At 54.2% G+C, this 22065-nt stretch overlaps 1 protein-coding gene across 4 annotated transcripts in view; it reads left to right on the top strand.

Moving 5' to 3' along the window:
* Positions 1-22065, top strand: part of LOC122381661 — a 53745-nt gene that overhangs the window by 25211 nt on the left and 6469 nt on the right. For 3 of the 4 annotated variants that reach the window (XM_043366083.1, XM_043366084.1, XM_043366085.1), the window contains exon 3: positions 18895-19118. In XM_043366083.1, the coding sequence (XP_043222018.1) occupies positions 18942-19118 (177 nt within the window). In that variant the 5' untranslated portion in view covers positions 18895-18941. Of the gene's footprint in view, positions 1-12047; positions 12394-18894; positions 19119-22065 lie in introns of those variants that run through there. The other variant, XM_043366082.1, reaches the window with a different exon arrangement.

Below are 22065 nucleotides of genomic sequence, written 5' to 3'. Positions count from 1 at the left end.
GTAAGTATTTACGATCATGGGCGATCCACACATGGCGTGGTGATTGCTGCATGGTGCGGCCCGGCCGGGACTGTTTGCCCTGGGTAATGCTTTGCGAACCGTTTCAGTTCCTACACGGCGTCAATGAGTAGTTGTGCTCCAATACGCTCAGAACTTGTCCGAGAAGTACAGTTTGTGTGTCCTTTCACTGGCAATCAGCTGACGGTTTGAGTGGGCTGAGCCACTGACGTCTCACTTTAGAGCCGACCGATCTCTCATAAATACTGGCATCGTGTTAGCGATAGATTCTGCCCGGTAAACTAACTAACTGACGTGGTTTGGCCGCACAGGTTCTGCTCCTTTCAGTTTCACCTATGCACTCCTTTGAACTCGGCAGAGGCACAGACATGACTTGTCATCCATGTCCTGACTGATTTGTGAGTGTAATTTTCGTTCAAGTAATCCATTCGTGTTGGAATCAACACATTGTAAATATATTTTCGGCTCACCATTTACGACGCCAATTTATTCTATCAAGCGCTGGCTCACAGCATATGGGTCGACAAAAAATATTCTGTTAGATTTAGGAAGTTTCGGTAGGAAACCGATCAGAGCTTGTTCTGATGAGGTGTATTTCCCTGCAGAGTCGAAAAGATGTGCTCGTTGATCGTGCATTTCTGTTCGACCGGCGCCAGGTGTTGATCGATTGTTGCTGATAATTGTTGTTGAGTTCAAAGGTAGACAGGGAAGGTTTAGCCGGACTACGCACGTTCTACGGAACAGCGCCCTGGATTTTACTGATGTTAAGCTTGTTATTGCTCTTGTCTGCAAGCATTTCAATATTTTAGTACATAAAGGTGCTTTTTAACCACACCGCATTAGAGGATATCCGCGTATTCTATTCGTGGGTTTAGGCCAGAAAAATCACTTATGGTAAGTTGCATGATTTACATCATGTTGAGTAATACAGTAACACACCAGCTTCCGACTGTGTGACGTCATGTCTCACCAAGATTCATAGTGCAGAAACAGGTACTCTTTTTCAGTCTCGTCACTTTGTTCCCCGCAAAGCTACAATGTATGTATATCTACCGGTGTTGGTGTTTTACATTGCTCAGTCGGCATATGACTGCGTAGGGCTGTCCGGTAAGAAGACGGGAAAGTACACAAAGAAAAAAAAAACAGCACAAGGAAAAAAGATAAAAGAACACAAACTCCGGCACCTGAGACAGCCTTAGGACACCGCTTATTACAACAAACTAAACCATTGTTTTAATTTCTTATTGTAAGCTTGTGGTATTTATCTCGCCGATTTGTGTCGAAGGCATCGTCACTGAAAACTGCTCGGTCAGTTTGCTATGCTTTCCAGTTGACTACAGAATCGTGCTCCACTTTTCTCAGGCAAGCAGTTGCCTGGAGTGGTAGACTGTGCCGCATCACACGCGCTTAGTGACACGGTTACAGTTAAATGATGTGACCCAACGCTCACCATGGGCACAATCAATTGTGTGATGCTCATTAGCGTTCCAGTCAACTGATAGCTTCTGAAGAGAGGAACATCACATCACTCTTGTCCATGAGGAGATAGGTGCTCTTGGAACAACAATGAGAAGTCCATGTATGTTAACGTTCACAAGATTATTTAGTTACGAGCAGGGAGCTGCATCAGAAAATCAAGTTTTCTGTTTTACTTTTCCAACTGAACCAGTTTTCTTCTCTTTCGACTAGCCGAACATTCCTGCAAACGGTAGAGGGGTGGATGCAACTATGCCTTCAGGGTAAATCTCCCTGTTGTCTGAGTCACGTTCAGGGGTGTCTACTCCACAACTATCCATCTCTCTCTCTCGGTACGAAGTAGAGCACAAAGCCGGTGGACCATTTAAGAGCGTCCCCTTCCCTGTACCCGGCCGGCCGTCGGCAATAGGTCACGTCTGCGGCGGCGCCGGTGGGTCGCCGGCAGCTGGGGCGGCAGGCGCTGCCCCCGGCGCGGCTTTGTACCCCGCCGGCCGCAGACAGTCCTCCGCTGGCTCCCGTGAAGGGGCCGTGGCGTGCGTTCTAACGAACCCGACTGCGGCTGGCCGGCCGGCGGTCAGTCGTCTCACGCCCCACTCCGGAAAAGCGCTCTAAACGGGAGCGAAATGACCGGGTGGTGGTGAGACGCCTTTCTCAGTTCCGGTCGTCTCGCTTTGCGCCGCTCCCGGCAGTCCGGAAATGAGTGGCTCATGGGCCTCGCCGGACATTTCAGCTCTAAATCTGGGTAGTTGAGGCACTGCCGGAGCACTGAGCGGTTCCTGGACCGCGGACTGGACCAGACGCACACTCAGCGGCTGTCCTCGGCGCTCCGGAGAGGTCGTTAAGGCGATCCTCACATCGTGCACCGTAGTAGCCGCGCGGCCAGTTTCTGTGTACATACACACGGCCTGAGTCACGCCGCTATGAAGCCGTGTTCGCGAAGTGCCGTCGCCGTAACTTATGGTTGCCGTCTGGGAGCTGGCGCAAAGGATGGCTAGGTTCGGGGTACGGCGTCTCGGGCACGCGCGAGTCGCCTTGTCTGGGCTGCTGAAATGTCCTGATGGACGGGCTGTCCATGATGATAACTGTGAGTTTCAGTGTGAGCTGTGGCGATTCCAAGCAGATGCATTTTTCCTTTTCATCACGAGGTTAGTGTGAATATATACTTAGGTGGATGGCTCAGCATGTCTCTAGATGAAAAAGTCGTTTTGAGATCTCATTAAAAAGGCAATCAAATACACATTTACTATTTCTCATGTACTTTGCTTTTCCCGAGTTATTATGACTAACTATACTTACGTATTCTTTGCCCAACAGTGAACATGCTTTATTCAGATACCTAGCTGCTACGAAAACGCTCTCATTATCACGGGAAGACAAATTTTGATTACAAGTAGACAAATCATGCGTGCAAAGGGGCATTTTTAGAAAGCCACGTATATCATCTGCGGATCAGAACCAACTTAATTCAATTCTAGGACAATCGTTTTCCATAAAATTCGTAAGAAGATGTTGCCAAGAAATTTACACTGTCAGTCTTGTACTCACCGACGTTTACAAAGAAGCTATGCGTCTGAACTTCAGTATGTATTTGGGCTCAGACGCTCGCTTTTCATAACAAACAACGGTAGTCGGTAGGTAATGTTTTTATTGCAATTCGCGTACCATCCTTCTCGCGGACAGTGCTACAGAAAAGCGCATGATAGCTCTTTTAAAGTTTTTCCTGTATATTACTCTCATATTTGAACTGAGGTCAACGGTTTAGCCTCCAGAGGGCAAAAACTCACAATCTGATGCTTTTTCGGAAAGCGTTTTTCTGCTATAACGTTTGATAGGTACCCAGCTTTTATTACGTTGATTTTACGAGTAACGGCATTGCGCTGCTCTCGTTGACTTGAGACGCGTCGGATAATCTATAAGTTGATCTGAAAAGGTCAACTTCAAAATTTGACATCGGGTCAAGGTTACAAAAAAGGTCATGCTGCATATCAGTCCATTCACATCGTTGAGCTGAACAGATCTAAGATGTTTTCATCGCGCAAGCTAGCTCTATTCGTTCCCGAGTTATTCAAAGATTTGTGAAAAGTTTCAAAGCTGGGATTTCTTGTGTGATAATTACGAGCGAGCGAGCGCAGCGAGCGAAGTGAGTCTTTTCAATATAACGGAAAAATCTCAGTATGAGCAGTATGAGTATCAGTATGGCCCAGCCCGGCCCGGCCCGGCCTGTAACGCTTTTGAGAGGCTTATATCTCAGCAACCGCTGGACCGATTGGCCTGCGGTCTTTTTTGTTGGGTAGCCCCATTCCTTCTACCCCGTAATTGACTACTTTTGATACATCTCAGTGACCGTCGTGGCACGTGCCACGTGAAAAGCCAAGGGTGTTCAAGCTGTTTTGCAAAAGTAGTGATTTTGAGAGGCTCATATCTCAGCAGCCGCTTGGCGCTTGGGCGATTGACTTGCGGTAATTTTTATAGGGTAGCAGCATCCCTTCTACCCAAAATAGGATACTCTCGATGCATGTGGGTCACCCCCAGTGCACGTGCAAAATACAACAATAAGAGGTGCCAAATTTGTTCCCATTTCAGTAACTCGGTAATTACTTGGGCGATTTCGCTGAAACTTGGCATACAGGTAGGCATCCACCAGGCAATGCATTCCCATGTGTTGCGGTTAGGGTGCTACTGCACGTGCGCACGTGCAGGGGGCGTTTCCAGATCTCGAGAACGGCTGGGCCGATTGCGCTCAAAGTTGGTACACGGTTTGGGACCAGTTAGTAGGGTGCCGTGCAAAAGTCATTTTGGACCCCGTTTGCACGTGCGCACGTGCAGAATGCCGCTTCCAGATCTCAGGAACGGCTGGGCCGATTGCGTTCAAATTTGGCACACCGCTAGCGACCAGTTAGAAGGGTGCTTTGCGCAAGCCCGTTGGAAGCACCCTCTCGCCCTTCCGCACGTGCAGGGCTCACTATCTCGCTCGCTCGTTCTTCGCCCAAAAGGCGTTTTACTGGTTTTAGCTTCTGCACGTGCAGGGCTCACTATCTCGCTCGCTCGTTCTTCGCCCAAAAGGCGTTTTACTGGTTTTAGCTTCTGTGATCTCAGCAATGAGCTGATCGAAAAAAGACAGTTATATGTATTTCTGAAATATCTTACAGTGAGCTGATCTATTGCTTTTTCCGCGTCTTTCTTAGTCTCTCATATAATCGGGTGTGGCGAAATACGCCCCCCCCCCATCTTGGCGAAATCGGCTGAGATCCCATCCAGGCGCGAGCTAAGCAAGCATCAATGCTTTGGGCTGGTGGTTAAATGTTATCACATATTTGGAACTGCCTAGCATTGCAACGTTTGGCGCTATCATGTTCGGCCTTTACTCGCTTGACTGAGATTGTTTTTTTTTTTAAAGAATGTGTCTGAATTGGGCATTATCAATATTTTTGGTTTGCCTTTCATAACTGCAATCAATAAGACGGCATACAGCTGTTCTGTGCAACGGTATTTCATTCATCCCGCAGCCGTGCTGTAATCCGTTGCTGTACCTAAGTGACGTATGCATATGACGTCACACCACAGTCACACACACCAAAGACCCGAGCGCTGCACTTGCGCTGGCTGGGTCACTCGTTTATAAACATTTAAAGAGGATACTGAAGAGGCCTATCTTGTTAAATATAAACACACAACGTAGGAGCTCGTGCTTCGCTGGAGCACATGTAAGGCTGTTCATTTATGATAGGTCAAAGTCTCGCTATATCATCTCCACTTGCACGGGTTGTGAGTGACATCATTCAAGTCGCATGTTACGTCAGGGTAGGACGTTTCAGTTCTGGGTAATATTGCGCTACTTCTTGTAAGATGAGCGCTAAGGGTGAGGGACACGTTTTAGTACAGTCGAATAATGACCTTTTAGCTATTGGCAATCAGTATCACTTTTAAGTATATTTTTTTTAGATAAAACTAATAAACATAATGTTTAGAATCGTTCAACACTTTGTGAGGAGTCATACAGTATGAAATCTCCCCTCAATGGCCCGCAATGGCCCGTGTAGGTGCCGTGCCGTAACCGACACTTGCCAGGTCACGGCAGTGTCGGTACAGTTCCATGTTTCGTGACCCGTGACCCGTGATCCGTGACCCGTGCTGCCGGCACGGTGGGAGCTGGCCGGTGTCGCGCTGCAGCTAACGATGCCACTGGTGCCGGCCCTGCCGTGCTGCCTGTCACACCATTCCCGTCCCCACCACTCCGGCCAGACGAACTCGCCTCGCGTGTCGCTACTCCATGGTCGAAACTGAGCCGTGTCGAACTCAGAGAGGCGACATTGCAGGCACAAAAGCGCCGCAGAAGACACAAAAGCGCCGCAGAAAACACAAAAGCGCCGCAGAAATGGGCGCCGTCAAGGTTTCCGGACCGTCGTGCTCTGAGTGGGCCGCTTTGATTATTTATTCCGATGGTGGTGTGTTTATTCAGGACAGGGCACGTCATAACGGTTTCTCATCCCCTTGCACCACTGAGCCGACAGACAGTCGTGCCGCTTCAGCGTAACAGACCCATTGAGTCGCCACAGGAAGGGAGACACAGAGCGGAACAGCCACCGGAGTTTCAGTATCACCACTACAGCGGCGTCTCACTCCCGGAAATAGTGGTATGTCCAGCCGCATCAGCCTAAACTACTTCCACGCACACCAAGAATGACCGGAACATCCCACTATAAACCACTGAGCTGCTTATCCGCCCCCCCCCCCTCCACCCCCCACCGCCAGCGGGCGACCACTTTCCGCCTCGTCACCGGGGATTCACGCATAACCTGTTCCTGAATCAGCGGCGCCTCTCCGCGGGGAGGGAGGGAGGGAGGGGCGGGGCGGCTAGCAATGCAGCCGGTTTGGCGAACGCTGAGGCCACGAGGTTGTTGCTCAAGACTGCACAGCTCATGTGTTCAGTGAGCTAGATGACGTGAGCGCGAGGAGCACGCTGGAGGCGCCGGGCTGCGATCAGACACCCACCGGACTGAAAACGACCCTGGGACGGCCCGCTGCGCCGCGTTCACTGGAGCGCGGCACGTTCGGAGGAAGCCGCCGCCGCCCCGCCCGACAGTTTGTCCACATGTCACATACGTGATGTCACCGACTGACATTCGCCGAACGCCATCCTCCTCCGCTGCTGCTGCTCGGATGGCGTCACAAAAGTCTCGGTCGGACCGTTCTCACGCGATTGGGGCTCAACAGGACCCTCAGGTTGTCCTCTGGGTCCTAGTCTCTTAGATTCGCCTCTGGCCACGATAGACGGACCCCTGGCCATGATCAGCTGATTTCTACAATGACCACATGTGGGCGCTGTCGATGTGCGAGCTTAGATGAACAGATGGTGTGCCGATGTTTTTCTCTTGTCCTTGGCTGAAGTGGTAATCGGAAGTACCGTTTAGAGTTGTGGACAATTGATAAATCAGGGCAATATTGGTGACCTATGATAGCTGGTGTAGCGTTGGATAACTATGTTTCGTCTTAGTTTCGGGCTACACTGAGTCAATGAGACGCTGTCGAGCATAGTCGGTTGATTGTTATTGGCTCCAAACGCTGCTGTACCGGGTCATCTCGCATTGATGTGCATATTCGGGCCTAGAAAACGAATACGTTCCCGCATAGACCTCTGTATACAGAGGTCTATGGTTCCCGCCAATCTCAGGCAGCTTTTGCCAAATTGTCAGGGAACTCAGATTTGTTTTTCACTAGAAAAACACAATTCTAAAGAATAGTGTTTTAACTATTGACAACATACCTTCGGTTATAGCTCCTATGTTTTATCACGACTTACTCTCCGCGAGTGACATGGAACGGAGTCCGCTCCGGATATTTTTGGCCCAGCTCGGATTGATTCGGAACGCGCCCCGATGGCTCAGGATCAGATCCAAATTGTTAGGGATTGGAACCAAATGGTTCAGGATCGAAACTGATTATAGGCCGAAACCTCAGGCGGACAGCTGATTTTCAGATGTCCCCCGGTCGTTGCCAGGAACTCCGACAGCGTCTTGGTCGCCGCCTCCAGGCCTGTTCTGCTGAGTGTTTATTTATTCTCGGAAATGGTCCATGGGACAGTCCCGCTATGAATGAAGCTAGAGAAATATTACCTAACCGTTAAACATTTCCCAAATAAGTATAAAACTACATTTCTGTGTACAAAACTGTACTTCTGTGTATGAAGTTCCGTTTCCTGAGCTCGCCATTCACGGAGTCGGTCACGGGCCAACTTCTGCGCACATAGAGGCCTACTGCGCCGCAATATTTCTACTTATCATGCCTTGTCGTGGGACTGTACGTTAGCGTACGTTAGCGTATAGATGCCAAAGACTCGAGCAATGAGCACAACTGGTTTTAGTGCTTGCCGCACATTCCCCATTCCAGAAAGGATCCCAAATGTTAGAGCTCAGAATTGCTGTTTCACCACCAGGGAAAATAATTAGAGGTCAGTGTTGCAGAAACATTTAATTATAAGCAATGCACATTTAGCACGTCAATGCCCATCTCCGCTTGTGTCAGTATATGCTTAACGGCAGAGGACGATACACAAGCAAAGGAACGACGCATGCATATTCAACATTGCCACGCACCACTGCATTGACAAGTTCATGGTGTGTGTATGAAATACATTGTGATGTTTTGATCGGACACCTGCATAGTTCAACTATCGGGAACACCTGCCTAATCTGAATTGAGCTAGCCGCGTCCGGAACATTAATTCATAGAGCTTACCGAACAACCCTCGCAGTCCGGTCAGATTAAACTCACCGTCACAGAAATTTCGGATTGAATACCAAACATCTGCTCGCCATCTTCTGCAATATATCAAGCCACGCGTACATCCTATATATCCATTCACGTCATGCACATTATAGCGCCAGATTCGCGGGCTGAACTAATCCCAAGTTTTACTTTTTCGAGGCACGCGGCGAGGATTTTGCCGCGTACCAGGTCGCCGTTGTTTCGGAACAGCACTTGACCGGTTGTTCGTGTGAATCATAGCACCCAGCCCGCACTGAACCTGGAAATCAGGCGAACGGCGTGCGATAGCGCATGTGCCAATTTTTGCCAAACGCGCCCTTTTGCTGGTTTTAGTACATGTAAGCAACGGGCTGACGACCTTGCCAAGTCTTCCTGAAATGTCCTTTCCTGTACGTGCTCCGAGCGTTACGAGACCAATGTGTGTCACTGGTAGCGAATAAATCCAAATTTGGACGCTGACGGGGCTCGGCTGTGTTCTGTTGAGAAAAGTCTGGCCGGGCAGGGAGCGGGGAACGCCGGTGGTGAGCGAGGCCCCTCGTGGTAACAATGGAGAAACACCGCTGCCAAACGTCCGCGGGTGGTCCAAGCCGCAAGAAACTCATTGTTTGAGGCGCTTGTTGAACAGGTGGATGGTAAAATACAGGCGAGGAGCCTGTGTTAGCTGCATGATTACATGATGCAACCGTCTTATAAACTAGACACCTTGGTGCATATGGGTACTGCCACATTCAGAAAGGGTGTTTCTGGGTGGGTGATACGCAGACACCTCAACAATACTTTCCAGAACTAATCGCGCTGATGAAGTGATTGAATGTTAATCCCTCTTTCTGACGTTCCTTTGAGTCTAACGCTGTGCAAACCGCTAAAATTTAGCATATTCGCAATTTCAAACTACTTGCCCACCTCGTCTGTCCAGTGTTCTAAAGCCCGTGGCGCCCCTCCTGCCCTCCGCTCCGCTCTGAACCGAGGACCGGAAGCGGGCGGTCTCCGTCGGAGGACCGGGTCCAAACGGTGGCCTCTGATCGGTCCATGACGTCCCTCCGTCCCCACCGGCGACCAATCACAGCAGAGAACGCACGCCGGCGCGCGCGCGCGCTCAGGAGAAAGGGAGACTGGAATGATCGGTATCGCTCCCGAACGTTTCGGCGATGGTGGAGGACTACTTAGGCTATGGCGCGGGCTGATGGCGGTCAAAAGCGAAGTGGAAAGGAGAGAATGTGCACAGCAGACAGAAGGATGAGGCGAGAAGAGGAGGGATATACGATGGTTGCTGTTGATAAATTGGAAGATGATAACATGGATGGATGCTGTCATAGACAGAGAAAATCGCAGTTATTGGAAGGTAAGGGAGGAGAACCTACGCCCAAAGGAATGCATTGGTAATCATCATGACGCACTTAAAATCTTGCATTGGTGCTATTCTTTTCCAACACAAGCTATTTAACTTCACATTCACTGAGCCACTTTACCAGTTTTAGACCGCTTCAAAATTCATGCCTCATGACTCCCTGCAGACTCATGACATACATATGAACACTCGACCCTAAACAGCAACACATTGTGATTTGGCCCTGCATTTTAGCATCACAATCCACCACGCTTCTACCCCGCAAAATGAAGGTAGTCTTTGATAGCCTTTTTGCTATTTATTGATGGCAATTAATTTTTTAACTTGCCGTCAACGTTTCAAAAAAGTACGGTGTTTGACAAAACGAGCCCGTCGAAACAGGCGTGGACAGACATGCTCCCGTTGCGATATCAGAATGGTGCTCTCTGTAACGTGGTCCCCGAACGACTCATCGAATCATCAAACAAACTTTCTAAAAATGGCAGCACAATAGGCGGACGAGCTAATTATGTAACCGATGGGACTCGCTAGTGCGCTGAGAGTCGTCAAACCATGCTTTCCTGCATCATTTACAAAATTGAGTCGCAGGCCTTCACAAAAGTTCCTTTCTAGACAGGGGCGTGCATGTTTCGATAAATTCATGCCTTCCTCTCGCTGCTGGCTGCAGTTTCAGTCGAGTCGTCTGCTGAATTCTGTATGGTAGTTGGAAGAGTGTCACTCAAGGCCACAGGCCATGGTTCGCTCAACTGGCTCGCCGCACTGCACCATGACCATGAATGTCAGATATACGTCAGACTTCCGTTTCTAAATCGGGCCCTCGCTGACCGAAATAGCTCGAATGAATGGTAGTGTTTAGTAGCTGTTAGCTCTGAACTCGGCCCGGTGCAGTTTTCAGTGGCAGTGCTATACAGAACTCAGTATGATAGGTAGGTTAATTTCTGCAAATATTGGCTTGAATACATAACGAACTCATCAAAATTAAGGATCATAACAAGCTGCTCAAACATTTTTCTTTCTATTAAAGGAGGAAAGTATTTTATTATTTATATTTATTATTTATTTATATTTTTATCTTAATATTTTTTATTTTCTTGGTATATATTTTTTAACGTGAACCATTGCGAAGGAAGACTCCAAAAATAACAGCTTTAAACAGAAGCCTCCAAACTCTGTGTTCTGTCACTCCATTTATCAGCTAAAACTGCTTTGCGCGAAGAAGAACGGAGTCAATTGTCACAAGATTGTGACAATTCCCCGAGGACTCGATTGCTAAAACCTTTCGTTGTAAGATGGCGTTGCTAGTGGGATTGAAGTTATCACTGTGTTATTTTGCAACACAAATTTCCCAGTGGCTGTAACGAATAACGATGATGCCATAATAACAGGTAAAACTAAACCTTTACGATCAAAGGTTGGAAAGTCGATGAACATTATGATGCTGAACTGATATGGGCGCAGAAAATTTGCCTTTTTAGTTTTTGCCTCTGAGAATCGGAACCTCCCATATGCGCAGCCTCGCAAACTGTTTCCGGATGCAGGTCGCGCAACGATTCTCGCTCACCGTTAACGAGAACAGTTTATCTAATCTCGGTGTCTCGCCACTGTCCAATCGGCCGGCGCGGCGCGTCCGGCGCTGACGACAATAAGGCACTCAGTGGGCCGACGGGAGCCCAGCAGCTGTCCGGCAGCACCGGCATCGCGCAGGGCGACGACAGCACTTTGTACCTGCCGCCTCCGCCGCCCCCGCCGCCGATAGCTGCCCAGCTCTGCCCGCCGACTGCACCTGTGCCCCGCCGCTGCTCCCATGGACCGGTGATGTCCGATCGCCGGCCCACTCCCAATTCAGCAGGTCGTCACCGCCAGATTACGAACCGATAAATCCAGATAAGCCGTCTCAGCGAGCAATAAAATGCGGCGACAATTATAGCTTCAGTCAGTCCTGCGCGGAGCTGGCCGAGCAGCCGGGCTCGCTCTGATTACTCCCACGCCGGCCAGACGACGATAGCGGTGCGTATTGCGTCGACACCGGCACTCCCGGATACGCGCTACGTCATCGGAATGCGTTATCGGGTCTGAAGTAGGTTCCGGTGATTCAGGCGACCCCGAACGGTGAGAAGACGGCCTTGTCCCCTCCCCCTGTCAGCGTGACACGCCCCAGTTCCCGTTGGAAGGTTTGCCGAGGGGGCGGCTGTCGCTGGCCGTCGGTGCTGGTCGTCGGCCGCCCGTTGCACGTGGTTGCACCGCCGGGCCGCGCGCCGCTCTGCCATGCAACGTATGACGCGGTCGGCAGCCGCCGGGATTTCGAGCCGGCGAGGTGACGTCACCTTGTCTGACGTCACGGCCCCGCCCACCGCACTGCGCTCAGCCAATGGAGACGGCTGGTGAGCGAGGCGCTTTGGATGAACGATATTATACGTGTGTACGCTATGAGGTGCATTAGTAGCACGGCAGGAGTCGGTGAGGCGACATAGGCGGCCGCGGCTGGTCGGTAGAGCATACGGCGAGAGCGAGAGAGATAGCACAGAGAGCGAGAGAGAGCGCTATCAGAGGACGAGCCGTGATGGAGTTGACGTCGGCGTCGCGGGGTGACAGCTCCGAGTGCAGCGCGTGCCAGTGCAGGGTGCCATGTGACTGCGGCCACGGGCCGCTCGACTGTGCACACACCGTCACACAGACGGCCCATGTGCACGCCGTCGACGGCTCGCGGAGGCGGACCGTGCCCGTGTCGGCGGCGACGGTACGACACAGCACACCCTGCCTCCACGCATTCCAGTATTTATTCAAACGTGAGTACATCGTCGAATTGTATCAGTCGAGCACGGACCGAAAGGTTTGAGGTTCTAATTAATTTTTATTGTCGTAGGTATAAGAGTTTCTGGTATTCCGAGCGGCTGTAAGGTTCCTATATTTTGAGTTAACTATGATTGGTAATTTCCAAACTATCACCGTTTTGCACGTAAAATATGCACACATAAAATGCACATACTAACCGAAGGTTTGTGTTCAATAGTTAAAAACACTGTTCGCTAGAATTGTGTTTTTTATTGAAAATGAAAAACGAACCCGAGTTCCCGGACAATTTTGCATACACCACGTACTAGAAGCTGTAAATAGCGGATGCATGGTTTACTGTTAATTTTATTTTGAAGTTTTGTTTTTCTATACAACGAAGTACGAACATCAATTAAGCTTAGCAAAATTCAATATCGATAGGTCCCTTTCATTGCCTGACGTCAGAGTCCATGAAATACGAAAATATATTTCCTTATATGCACTGTTATATTTCATTGTGTAGTTGACCGGACCGAACCTACCTATCAACTGGTGGATGAACAATTGGCCGACACCAAATAACTTCTCTCGTAACTGTACTCCATTTTCTAACACTCGGCATGTTCTGTTTTGAATGTGAAACTATCTAGTTAAATCCACGGCAAAGGGTGGGTAAAAATCGCTGGCATTGCTGGCATTTCGGCTGCGCGCTGATCCGCTCCCCCGTTCCCTGCACCCCTGTCACACCATGTAGATTGGGGATGTCGTTTGGTGAGCGACCGACAAACTGGTCGTGCGCGGCGTCGGCGGAGAGCCAGCTTACAGCGTGATTTGACGGAGGACACGGAGAGCGTGCCGACCGTCTCTGCCCGGCCGCGGCGACAAGCTGGGTGCGCTCAGACACTCGCGCCCATTTCCATGCTTGCAAGGCTAATCATTTTGCCAGACTGTTATGTCTAGGTGTCGGGGGATTACTGGAGTGGCGTCTGGGCGCCCACCTGGCTGTCCACTGCCGTTCGATCGGGTACGCTGAAAACATGATGGACTCACAAAAATCATCACACCGAACACGGTCTGTACGATAACCCGGTATGCAGCGTATGATGCAAGATGATGCCGTATGCATGACGCAATTAGGCGCGGTGCCGGACTGTTAGCCGGCGCGGGGTGTCGGTCCGAGGCTCACTGGGTCGCCCCGCCTGCAGCCGGCATGTTCCTGGTACCATCCCGGCGTGGTGTTGACCCGCGGTTTCGTGAAGCGCCCATGGGCGGCCTTGCTGTGGCGTCTGGCGCGGCGCGGCGCGGCCGGCCGCTCGGCCTGGCGCCGTGGGGGCTCAGCAGCAGGGAGCGAAGCCACGGTCCCCGTCCCCATGCCTGCCGGTTGTTGACCCCACAGCGCATTTTCACTGTCGTTAGAAAGCCCCCTTCTCAGGAGACGAGCGGAGAGAAAAATGCGGGTCGTTGACTGTTCGCGTGCCGCTGGTACCGCAGAGAGGACCGCCGTGTGTCCCCTGCCCCGTCTGCCCCCCTGCAGTCCTGACGACGACCGCAAGCCGCCGGTTATCTGTCCAAATCTGTCGGCCCGCTGTAGGTTAGAGGGGGCGTGCGACTGTGTCAGCGGGCCGCCGCTGAAACCGGTCTGTCGCCCCGTCCCATCACAACAGCTCGGCGGCCAGTCAATGGGCTCCGATCGCCCTGTTCATAAACGGACCGTATCATAGCGGCAGCGGCGGCCGCGCTCAAGGCGCGGTCGGCCCGCTGTCGAATACACTCTCGAGATAGGTCGGGATTTCACTAGGTCACTGCCGGCGTGTCTGACACATTTTTGGCCGCGCGCGCTCAATGCGCCGTCTTCGCCGCCGTGCCATTAGTCGTGTGAGGTCTCAGGACTGTCAGGTGAACTCAGTGCACGGACACACAGTTCGGCACCGGGTATATCGGGCAGTCGGACTGGCCAACACGCCGCGCATCGCATCGAACAGCGGCAGACGTGCGTGTCGATTCAAGTGTCGCGCGCTAAACTCACGTGGTCGCCACGTGCTGACGACACGTTCCGACACGTGAGTCGCCGTCGGCAGGTGTCGACGGCGGCGGCGGCGGCGGCGGCGGCGGCTCCGAACAATTGGAGGGGAGCTGAGCGGCCTCGTGCCGGCGAGACCCTGTGTTAGTCAGCCAGGGAACCTGGCCGTCCCTTCCGGACGTTTTCTCAACGAATCTGCGTGCTGTCGCTGCTCGACACGGCTTAGCACGGATAGCCAGGTGTCATGATTATAAAGCGTGGGTGGCAGGATCAAGACTCAGCAGTTACAAAGTTTGTTCCGATGTCTGAGTCCGGTCCACCGTCGCCGGCTCCGTGGGTACCGGCTGCTCCTCATGACGCATCAGTTTGCTATTCTTTCGCAATGACGTAGGTTTAGTTCTAACGTAACACAACGGCCGGTGGAGAATGTCGGTCCCAGTGCGGCCTGGACATCGGCTGACCATGACAAGGTCGGCCGTGTCCGTCCCGTTCCGGTTACCGATGACCCGGTGACCGGTCACGGCTCGCATGTCTCAGGTGAACGCCTCCCAATGGTTACAGCCGGTGACGAGTCCGGACGGCGGCGCTGCGGTCAGGGATCTCCCTACCACCGCTCTGACGGTGACCCTGCGCCGGCCTGGACAGGACATCATTCCATTCACCTGTGCGGCATGGCTCGGCGGCGCGCCTGACTGGAGCCAGTGACGTCCTAGTCACACACTCACTCACTGGCTCACACTATCAGCTGGGGCGCCGGTCTGGCTGGCGCCTGGATCGCGCCGTGATGACGTGTCGGATGACGCAGCAGCGGGGGAGGCCTCGGAGCTGTCGACGAGCCGACATCTTTATCCGCCGGTATAGTGGCCGAGCAGCTCGACTCGACCTTCTCCGCTCGACCTGCTAGACCCGGCCGACTCTCACGGGTCGGCCCGGCCGGGGCGCAATTTCGACCGGACGAGGGCGGCGACCGGTGCGTTGACTTGCTGCCTGGTAATTCGCCGGTGTTGAGTCGGCTGTTCGCTTGCTTGCGATTGCAAGGTGGCCAGGCGATTTGTTGGTTTTTGGTGACGAATTCAGGCCGATACTGCGCATTGCCAGGCGGCGTGGAAAGAAACGTTTTTAACGCCTGGTGCCGCCTTTTAGCTACTGCTGAGGCACACAGTCAAACAGAACAGTGGCACGTAAAGTACAGATCAATGAGGCGATACTATTGCCTCTCGTGACGTCAAGCGCTACCTGAAATGAGTGGCATGCATTCCGATGAGTTGACGTGGACGGGCACCAGACACTGCCCAGAGATGAGTCGGGACTTTCCATCAGGTACCCCGTACTCCTGACGCTGAGGACTGCCCGTGTGGCTCCTGACCTCCCCGCTGACCTCTTCAATCACACCAGTAACCCACTGGCGGTATCCACCGCAAGTCCCGATCGTGTGACGTTTCGCGGAGTGTCGCCACAGTCAATGCCACAGAAAGGCCGTGAACAAATTTTAGAAAGTGGCCTGTGCAGGTAGCCGACGACAGCGCGCGCGCGGCTTCATGAGAGCCTGCTGACACGGCCGACAGATTAGGCTGTGGTGGAGAGAAACACCAAAAATCGCCGAGGCGTAATTCTCGCGTGAGAAGCTCCTTAATGCCTAGTTCTTCAACTGTCACAAAGCAGCCAGCTGTGTAGTGTGTGAACTCAGTTCTCAACGAAATTCAATCTAGAAACACATTTTTGCTTCTTGCGATGTGCTCGTTTCTTTTTTTAAAGCATAAATCCATTTTACCGTCTCGTTCGCGTCCAGTTTTTGTCTAAAGCTGTCTTTATACGGTGGCCGATCGCGTCACGCGGCCGGGCTGTGACGTACCCCCTCCCCCCTAGCGGCGTTCCAACGGTCCGGAAGACGATCCGGGCAACGGAACAGCTCACACGAGACCGCCGGCTTCCCGCTAACAGTCCCAATAAAGTAAACGACGAGATAAGACCCGATGAAAGGGCACCGCACGAGCCGCGCAGTAGTCGCAGGGGCAGCGCTGACCCGGACCCTGCCCTGGTTGAGGGGACCCGCGACGGCAGGCGCCGGGCGCAGCGACATCGTGACAGCCACCGAGAGCCGGACACCAGTCGTGATTTCGGCTGGTGTCGAAGAGCTCGCCCGTCTGCACGCCTGGTGAGGCTGATGGTGTGGACGATTGCCGTTGACATCTGTGTGCACTGACGACGGCAGCTGGCCGGCACGGACACAGCCAAGGGCGAGCGACTGTGATTGCCGGCATTCCGCAGGGCTGCTGCCTTGGTGCCGCATTGTTTATTGATGCACATTACCTCTATTGCCTTGTCGCTATCAAAGCGATTATCTCTGGTTGATTCTTGCAGCATGTGCTACTAAAGCGCCGCTTGCTAGTCGCTGCACTTCTGAAAGTGTCCGGATTAGTTCATAAATCATTCAATAACTGGTTAAGACACCACGCCGCTGAGCTTCACCAGCCTACCCTAAGACTCTTCCGGCCAACTGTCATCCAAATCAGCATTAATCATCGTGCTGACGGGTCTGCGGCTATTGGTTCATAATGGACCACTATACCGCTATCGGGGCGGTGACGGGTCATGAGAGCTTCCCTCGCTCAAATACCAAAGAGCTGTTGGTATCGTTTATTTGCCGTATCACGTCCCCAGGCACGTGCTGGCTGTGATGACGAATAGTCCCTCTCTGGGACTCGGCTGGAGGCGTCGGGTCCGTCCGATACCAGCGCCTGGGGAGATGTTCCGGTCGGCGGTGTCTTTAACCGCCCCGGCGACTGACCAGTGCATGCCGCCAACACGGTGTGTGTACACAGTGACAGGACACTGTTCTGCCGCGCCCAGATGGCTCCGCGTCAGCGACACACACCGGTCCGCAGACAGACACACACACGCCGCTGTGACGTGACGTCCTACACAGATGACGCAGTCGGCGCGGTGGTCAGAAGGTCGGCCCTCTCCGCTGACGCGTCGCGCCTGCTGGCAGATGCTTATTATTGGTGCAGGGGCGGCGCGGTCTCAGAGACGACTATGATGTCATGCTCGGCACAAGGTCCACGCGCGGACGGCCGCTTTGTTCGCCGATCGGTCGCGGCTGACTGCGCGTGCAAGACGGACCGGTCGAGGTGCGCCGCCGGTGTCCCGGGTGCGCCGTTGGTGTCTCCGGCCGCGCGGAGGAGTGGACGGCGTTTACCTGCAGGTCGCGGTCGCTCCTGGCGCGGACGGTGGGCCACCACCTGCGCGCTGTCCTCGACTCCCCTTCGCGCCGGTCAGCGTGACCTCGATGACCTGAGCTGCGGCCCGGCAACAGCACGCCGGAATGTGTGTTCGGTGCGCCGCCGGCACCGGCGCGGCGCGCCGGCGGTGGCATTAGTTCTGCAGCGCGCCCGGGCAATTCTCTGTCATTCTCATGGTCGGCCTGTGTGTGCCGCGAGTCCGTTAGGGTGGGCTGGCGGCGGCTGACGGCTTCACTGCGCAATGACATCGCCCTGCAGCGCCGTCTCTGCCGCAGCCGCGCCGCCTCCGCCGCCGCCGCGCCGACACCGCCGCTCCGCCGAAATTACCGCCCTCTCCGTGGAATGGCGCAGCGCGGCAAGCGCGGCGCACAGCGCGTCTGCGCCGCTCGTTAAACACGGCCAAATGGCGCGGTCGAGACGGCTAGTGCGGCGAGAAGTGACGTACCCGCGGCATGGCGCCGCACTTGCCGCTGTGGTCCACCGACCACCGTCTTAATTGGGATGGCGGCCAGAAGACAGGCGATTTTTCCTCCCCCGCAACCGGCTTATCAGTGGTGTTTGCGGTTGAGTTTATTCCGTGATGTGTTTGTTTACTTTGTTATTTAGTGTAATTTAGTATAATCCCATGTCGGTGACATCAACCTGTTTCAAATCTCCTAAGCCGGTTGAACGGCAATGAAATGAATGGGGTGACGTTTGTTTCAATGAAAACGACAGGTATTTCTGGCATGAATCGCTTGACATTCGCCATCAGATTGACAAAGCGTGTACGAAATGCCAAAATTGGCGGCATAAAACTCAAGCACGAGTCAGGCCCGTAATCGGCTGACGTATGAGGCCATTTTTGGTGCCTGCGCCGTCACCCGTGCGCCATCCCGTGGAACTCCTCCGCACGATGTCGGAACGTTTAATGACGTCCTAGTTCGTGGAGGAGCTCTGTGTATGTGTATGCGCGTGGCGCGGGCGGCTGCCGTCTATATCAGTCGCCGTGTTTCTGTTCGCCTGTCGTGTGACTGTGAGTCACAGCGCAGTCCGCGGCACCTGTCTGAGAGCTGTAAACGGTCGCCCGGCGCCCACCTTGACAGGGGTGGTGTCGTGTGCGTCGGTGCAGTCTCCCGACCACACCGACGACGGTGGCCGTCCGTCCGTCCCCGAGTGTGGGACACGTGCCGCCGCTACCCCGCCCCAGCCTGCTGTCATGTACGCGTGTCTGTGTGAACCGACCTCTAACAGCCGCCGTCTCCGTTTTGCAGACCCGTCAGTATTTCTGTTCCTGTTTTTATCGTCACTCTCACCGGCCATGTCGGCACCGACGGCGAGACGCTCTCAGTGGAAGAACCCCTGCTCGATCGAGCACTCTCAGGCGTTCGATGGCGACGTCAACATGCAGGCGCCGCCGGACGCCGTCATCTTGAACCGCATCATCACACTCAACAATCGGGTGCGGCCCGAGGTCGACATGAAAATGGACGCATTCGTAAGTACCCCACGCGCCACCGGCGGGCTAACGGGAGTGCCACTCGATGGGGCAGGCAGCGACCAGTGCTGGGATTTCAGGGGGAAATTCCGATGTCAAAAATCTAGCCGCAGCGTTTTTGGGCGGCCAGCGCGGCAGAAGGGTGGTCCGGCTGGTGCCGCCGACCGATAACGTTTTACAATGCAGTGTTAACACCGCGCTGACATGACTTTTGGCCACCGGACGAAACGGAGCCGGTCGCCCGATTTCAGCGAACTCGAGAACGGCTGAGTAATAGCGGCTGGCCGTTAGCGATCCGCCGCACGCTACCGATACCACTGCCGGTCGTACAATAGCGCTCGAACGCTGCCGAACGGGGAGAGGGGCCATCCGCGTCATCACTTCGGCCTTTGGTGGAGACATTCTTTGTGCATCACTGGGCAAATATTACCGACCGTACTGGCGTGACCCCACTCCCAGTGGATAAACCCGAAGGCTGGTCGGCCAACGGCTCACGGCAATCAGCCACGACGACCGGTAACGCCTGAAGGCAAACGCCGCCGCCGGCGGGATTTCCGATCGAGTTCTGCTTCCCTTTCCATCCGGGAGGGAAGCGGGGCGACGCTCCCACCGATCGGGCGGACCCGATCGCGACTAGTGGTCCGCGACCGACCCGGGCCGGGCTTCCCGGGGTGACTGGTGCGGTGCGCCGCCTCCTCAGTCCTCACCTGGCCTGCGACCCGTGTCTGCGGGCGGGGCGGCGGGGCGGCGGCAGCGGCCAGTGGCCACCCCTGGCAGCCGCGCTGCACCGGCTGGCCGGCAGGGAGCGGCTGGCAGCCGGCCGGCGCGGCCCGACCTACCCCAACACTGATATCGACTGTAACAGGGCCGCCGCCGGCAGCCGAGCCGTGATCGTGCTGACCGAGCGGGCCGGCGCCGACGGGCGGCGGGCGGCGGCCCACTGACCGCCCGCCGCCCGCCGCCACCGCCCGCCGCCACCGCCCGCCGCGAGAGGCCCGCGCCGGGCGGCGGCGGCGGCTCTGCAGAACAGGGGAAGGGGACCGGCGCGGCCCCAGACTGCTTCACAGAAACGATGCAAACTGAATAAGGATGCTTCGTTTACTCTTTCTCAAGAAGCATAACTCACCTGGTGATCATTTACGAACGTTGACCGACTTATTGATGAATATTTACCGCCGGATAAACGGAGCAGTGTGTGCGTGGCGAAATCATTGCGGCCGCGCCGGTCGCTGCCGTTTGAACTCAGCGGGAGTCGGCGCCAGGTGACAGTCGGTCGGCGGCGGTCCCCCAGTCCGGTAACACCCCGGCCTGACCGTATTAATAAACCGATCTCGTACTCAAAACAAACCGCTCACTCCCGGAAAAATCTGACGCATATTGGCGTGAAGTGTCGGCGGCTGGAGGACGGCTGTAAAACAATGTCTGTCTCTGAATCTAGCTTTGCTGACTCACGGAGCTTGCTCACAACGCAATGGGTACAAAACCCAGCACATGTTTCTAAACGCTTAGCGGGATTTTGTACTGTGTTTCAGCAGCGAATCCTGCCTCTAATGGCATTTCAGTGGCGTTATCTAACGGCTCTGAAACATCGAGAGAGACGACAAGCGTCTGTGGTAGCAAATTACGAAAAATGTGACCACTTCAGTGACACCGGGACCAATTTACGTCATCACTCTGCGCTCTGATCAGCTAGGATACTAAAAAATAACATTGTTAGTGGTTAGCAAACTGTTTGGTACCAATAGTTCACAAGCAGACGTTTGCTAGTTTATTTGTTTTTTATCTGTTTGGTTATCTATCTTACTGCCGATGGGGGCACCCATAAAATTTCTCGCAAAATGAGTTTCTTCCATTCCTGCTAATTGTCAGTCTCAGCCCTTTGGGACAAGCAATTTATCGGGTCGGCAGACATCAAGCTTGATTGCACCGAACATTTCAAATAAATAGCTTTTAGGGACAAGCTCGGAACAAATCGGGGCACACACTCGCATTTAGTTCCTCTACGTCGTGAGTCTGTTCTGTTTACGATCACGTCATTGGAATGTGTTATCACTGCTTGTCTGGCCGGTTGAATGGCGTACGTCGTCGTCACGTGCTTTCAGTGCACTTGTACCCTGAAAAAAGTGAGACCAGCTTCGTCACAAGATAACGCGATGCGACATTTAGAGGCCCCGGATCTGCGGCCCACCTATATGACGGCGAGAAACTTAAACAACGGAAGACCGTCGCAGAACAAGGGCGGTTAGAGGCGCCCTGTCTGGCACGAAACTGGCGCACCCGGACGTGGGGCGCGTGGCGGAACCGTGCTCAGCGCCTGCACCTTATCGAGCGCTTCCAGTCGGCTTCAAAATCCGGCCGGTTAACTGTAGCACGGCTTTGCCGACGTAAAAGGCCAATCGCGAGGCCGTGCGGGGTCGATCATGAAGCTCATTACCTGATCATCCGGCGGCAGCCGCGCACGGGCCTGCTGAGGTGTTGCACCACCAGCGCGCGGTGATCTCGGCACCGATTCGCAGCGGCCGTTAACGACCGCGTTCCGGCACCGGCCTCTCCCGGTAAGCGGCGAGGGTGAGCTGGCGCCGGCGGGGGGCACGCTCCCCGAAACTGGCCGCCTTCCGCCGAGCGCGGCGGCGGCGGCGGCGGCCGAGCCCGCGCCGGTACCGCTCCGTCCGGGGCCGGCCCGTCTGCCCCCCGGCGGCGACTGGCCGCGAAGGCCAAACGCCTTCCCGCGATGCTGCTCTTCGCGTTTCCATGGAGCATTTGCCGCGCGGTGCCAGCCGACACGTGGGTTTTACGGAGTCTAATTGACCCGCGCCCTTGCTTTGTCTTTCGGCCGCCGCCGACCGGTGTTTCTACGAAACTTTCTACGGCTGCCCGAGGTGCGGTCGGGCGCGGCGTGGCGAGGTGGCGGTGGCTGTCCCCTGTCGGGCGGGGTTCCGGCGAGCAC

The sequence above is a fragment of the Amphibalanus amphitrite genome, unplaced genomic scaffold (assembly GCF_019059575.1).
Source record: "Amphibalanus amphitrite isolate SeventyFive unplaced genomic scaffold, NRLGWU_Aamphi_draft 000124F_arrow, whole genome shotgun sequence".
Taxonomy (NCBI): domain Eukaryota; kingdom Metazoa; phylum Arthropoda; class Thecostraca; order Balanomorpha; family Balanidae; genus Amphibalanus; species Amphibalanus amphitrite.
Note: the sequence above shows the minus strand (reverse complement) of the source record. Positions and strands in the feature narration are given on the sequence as shown.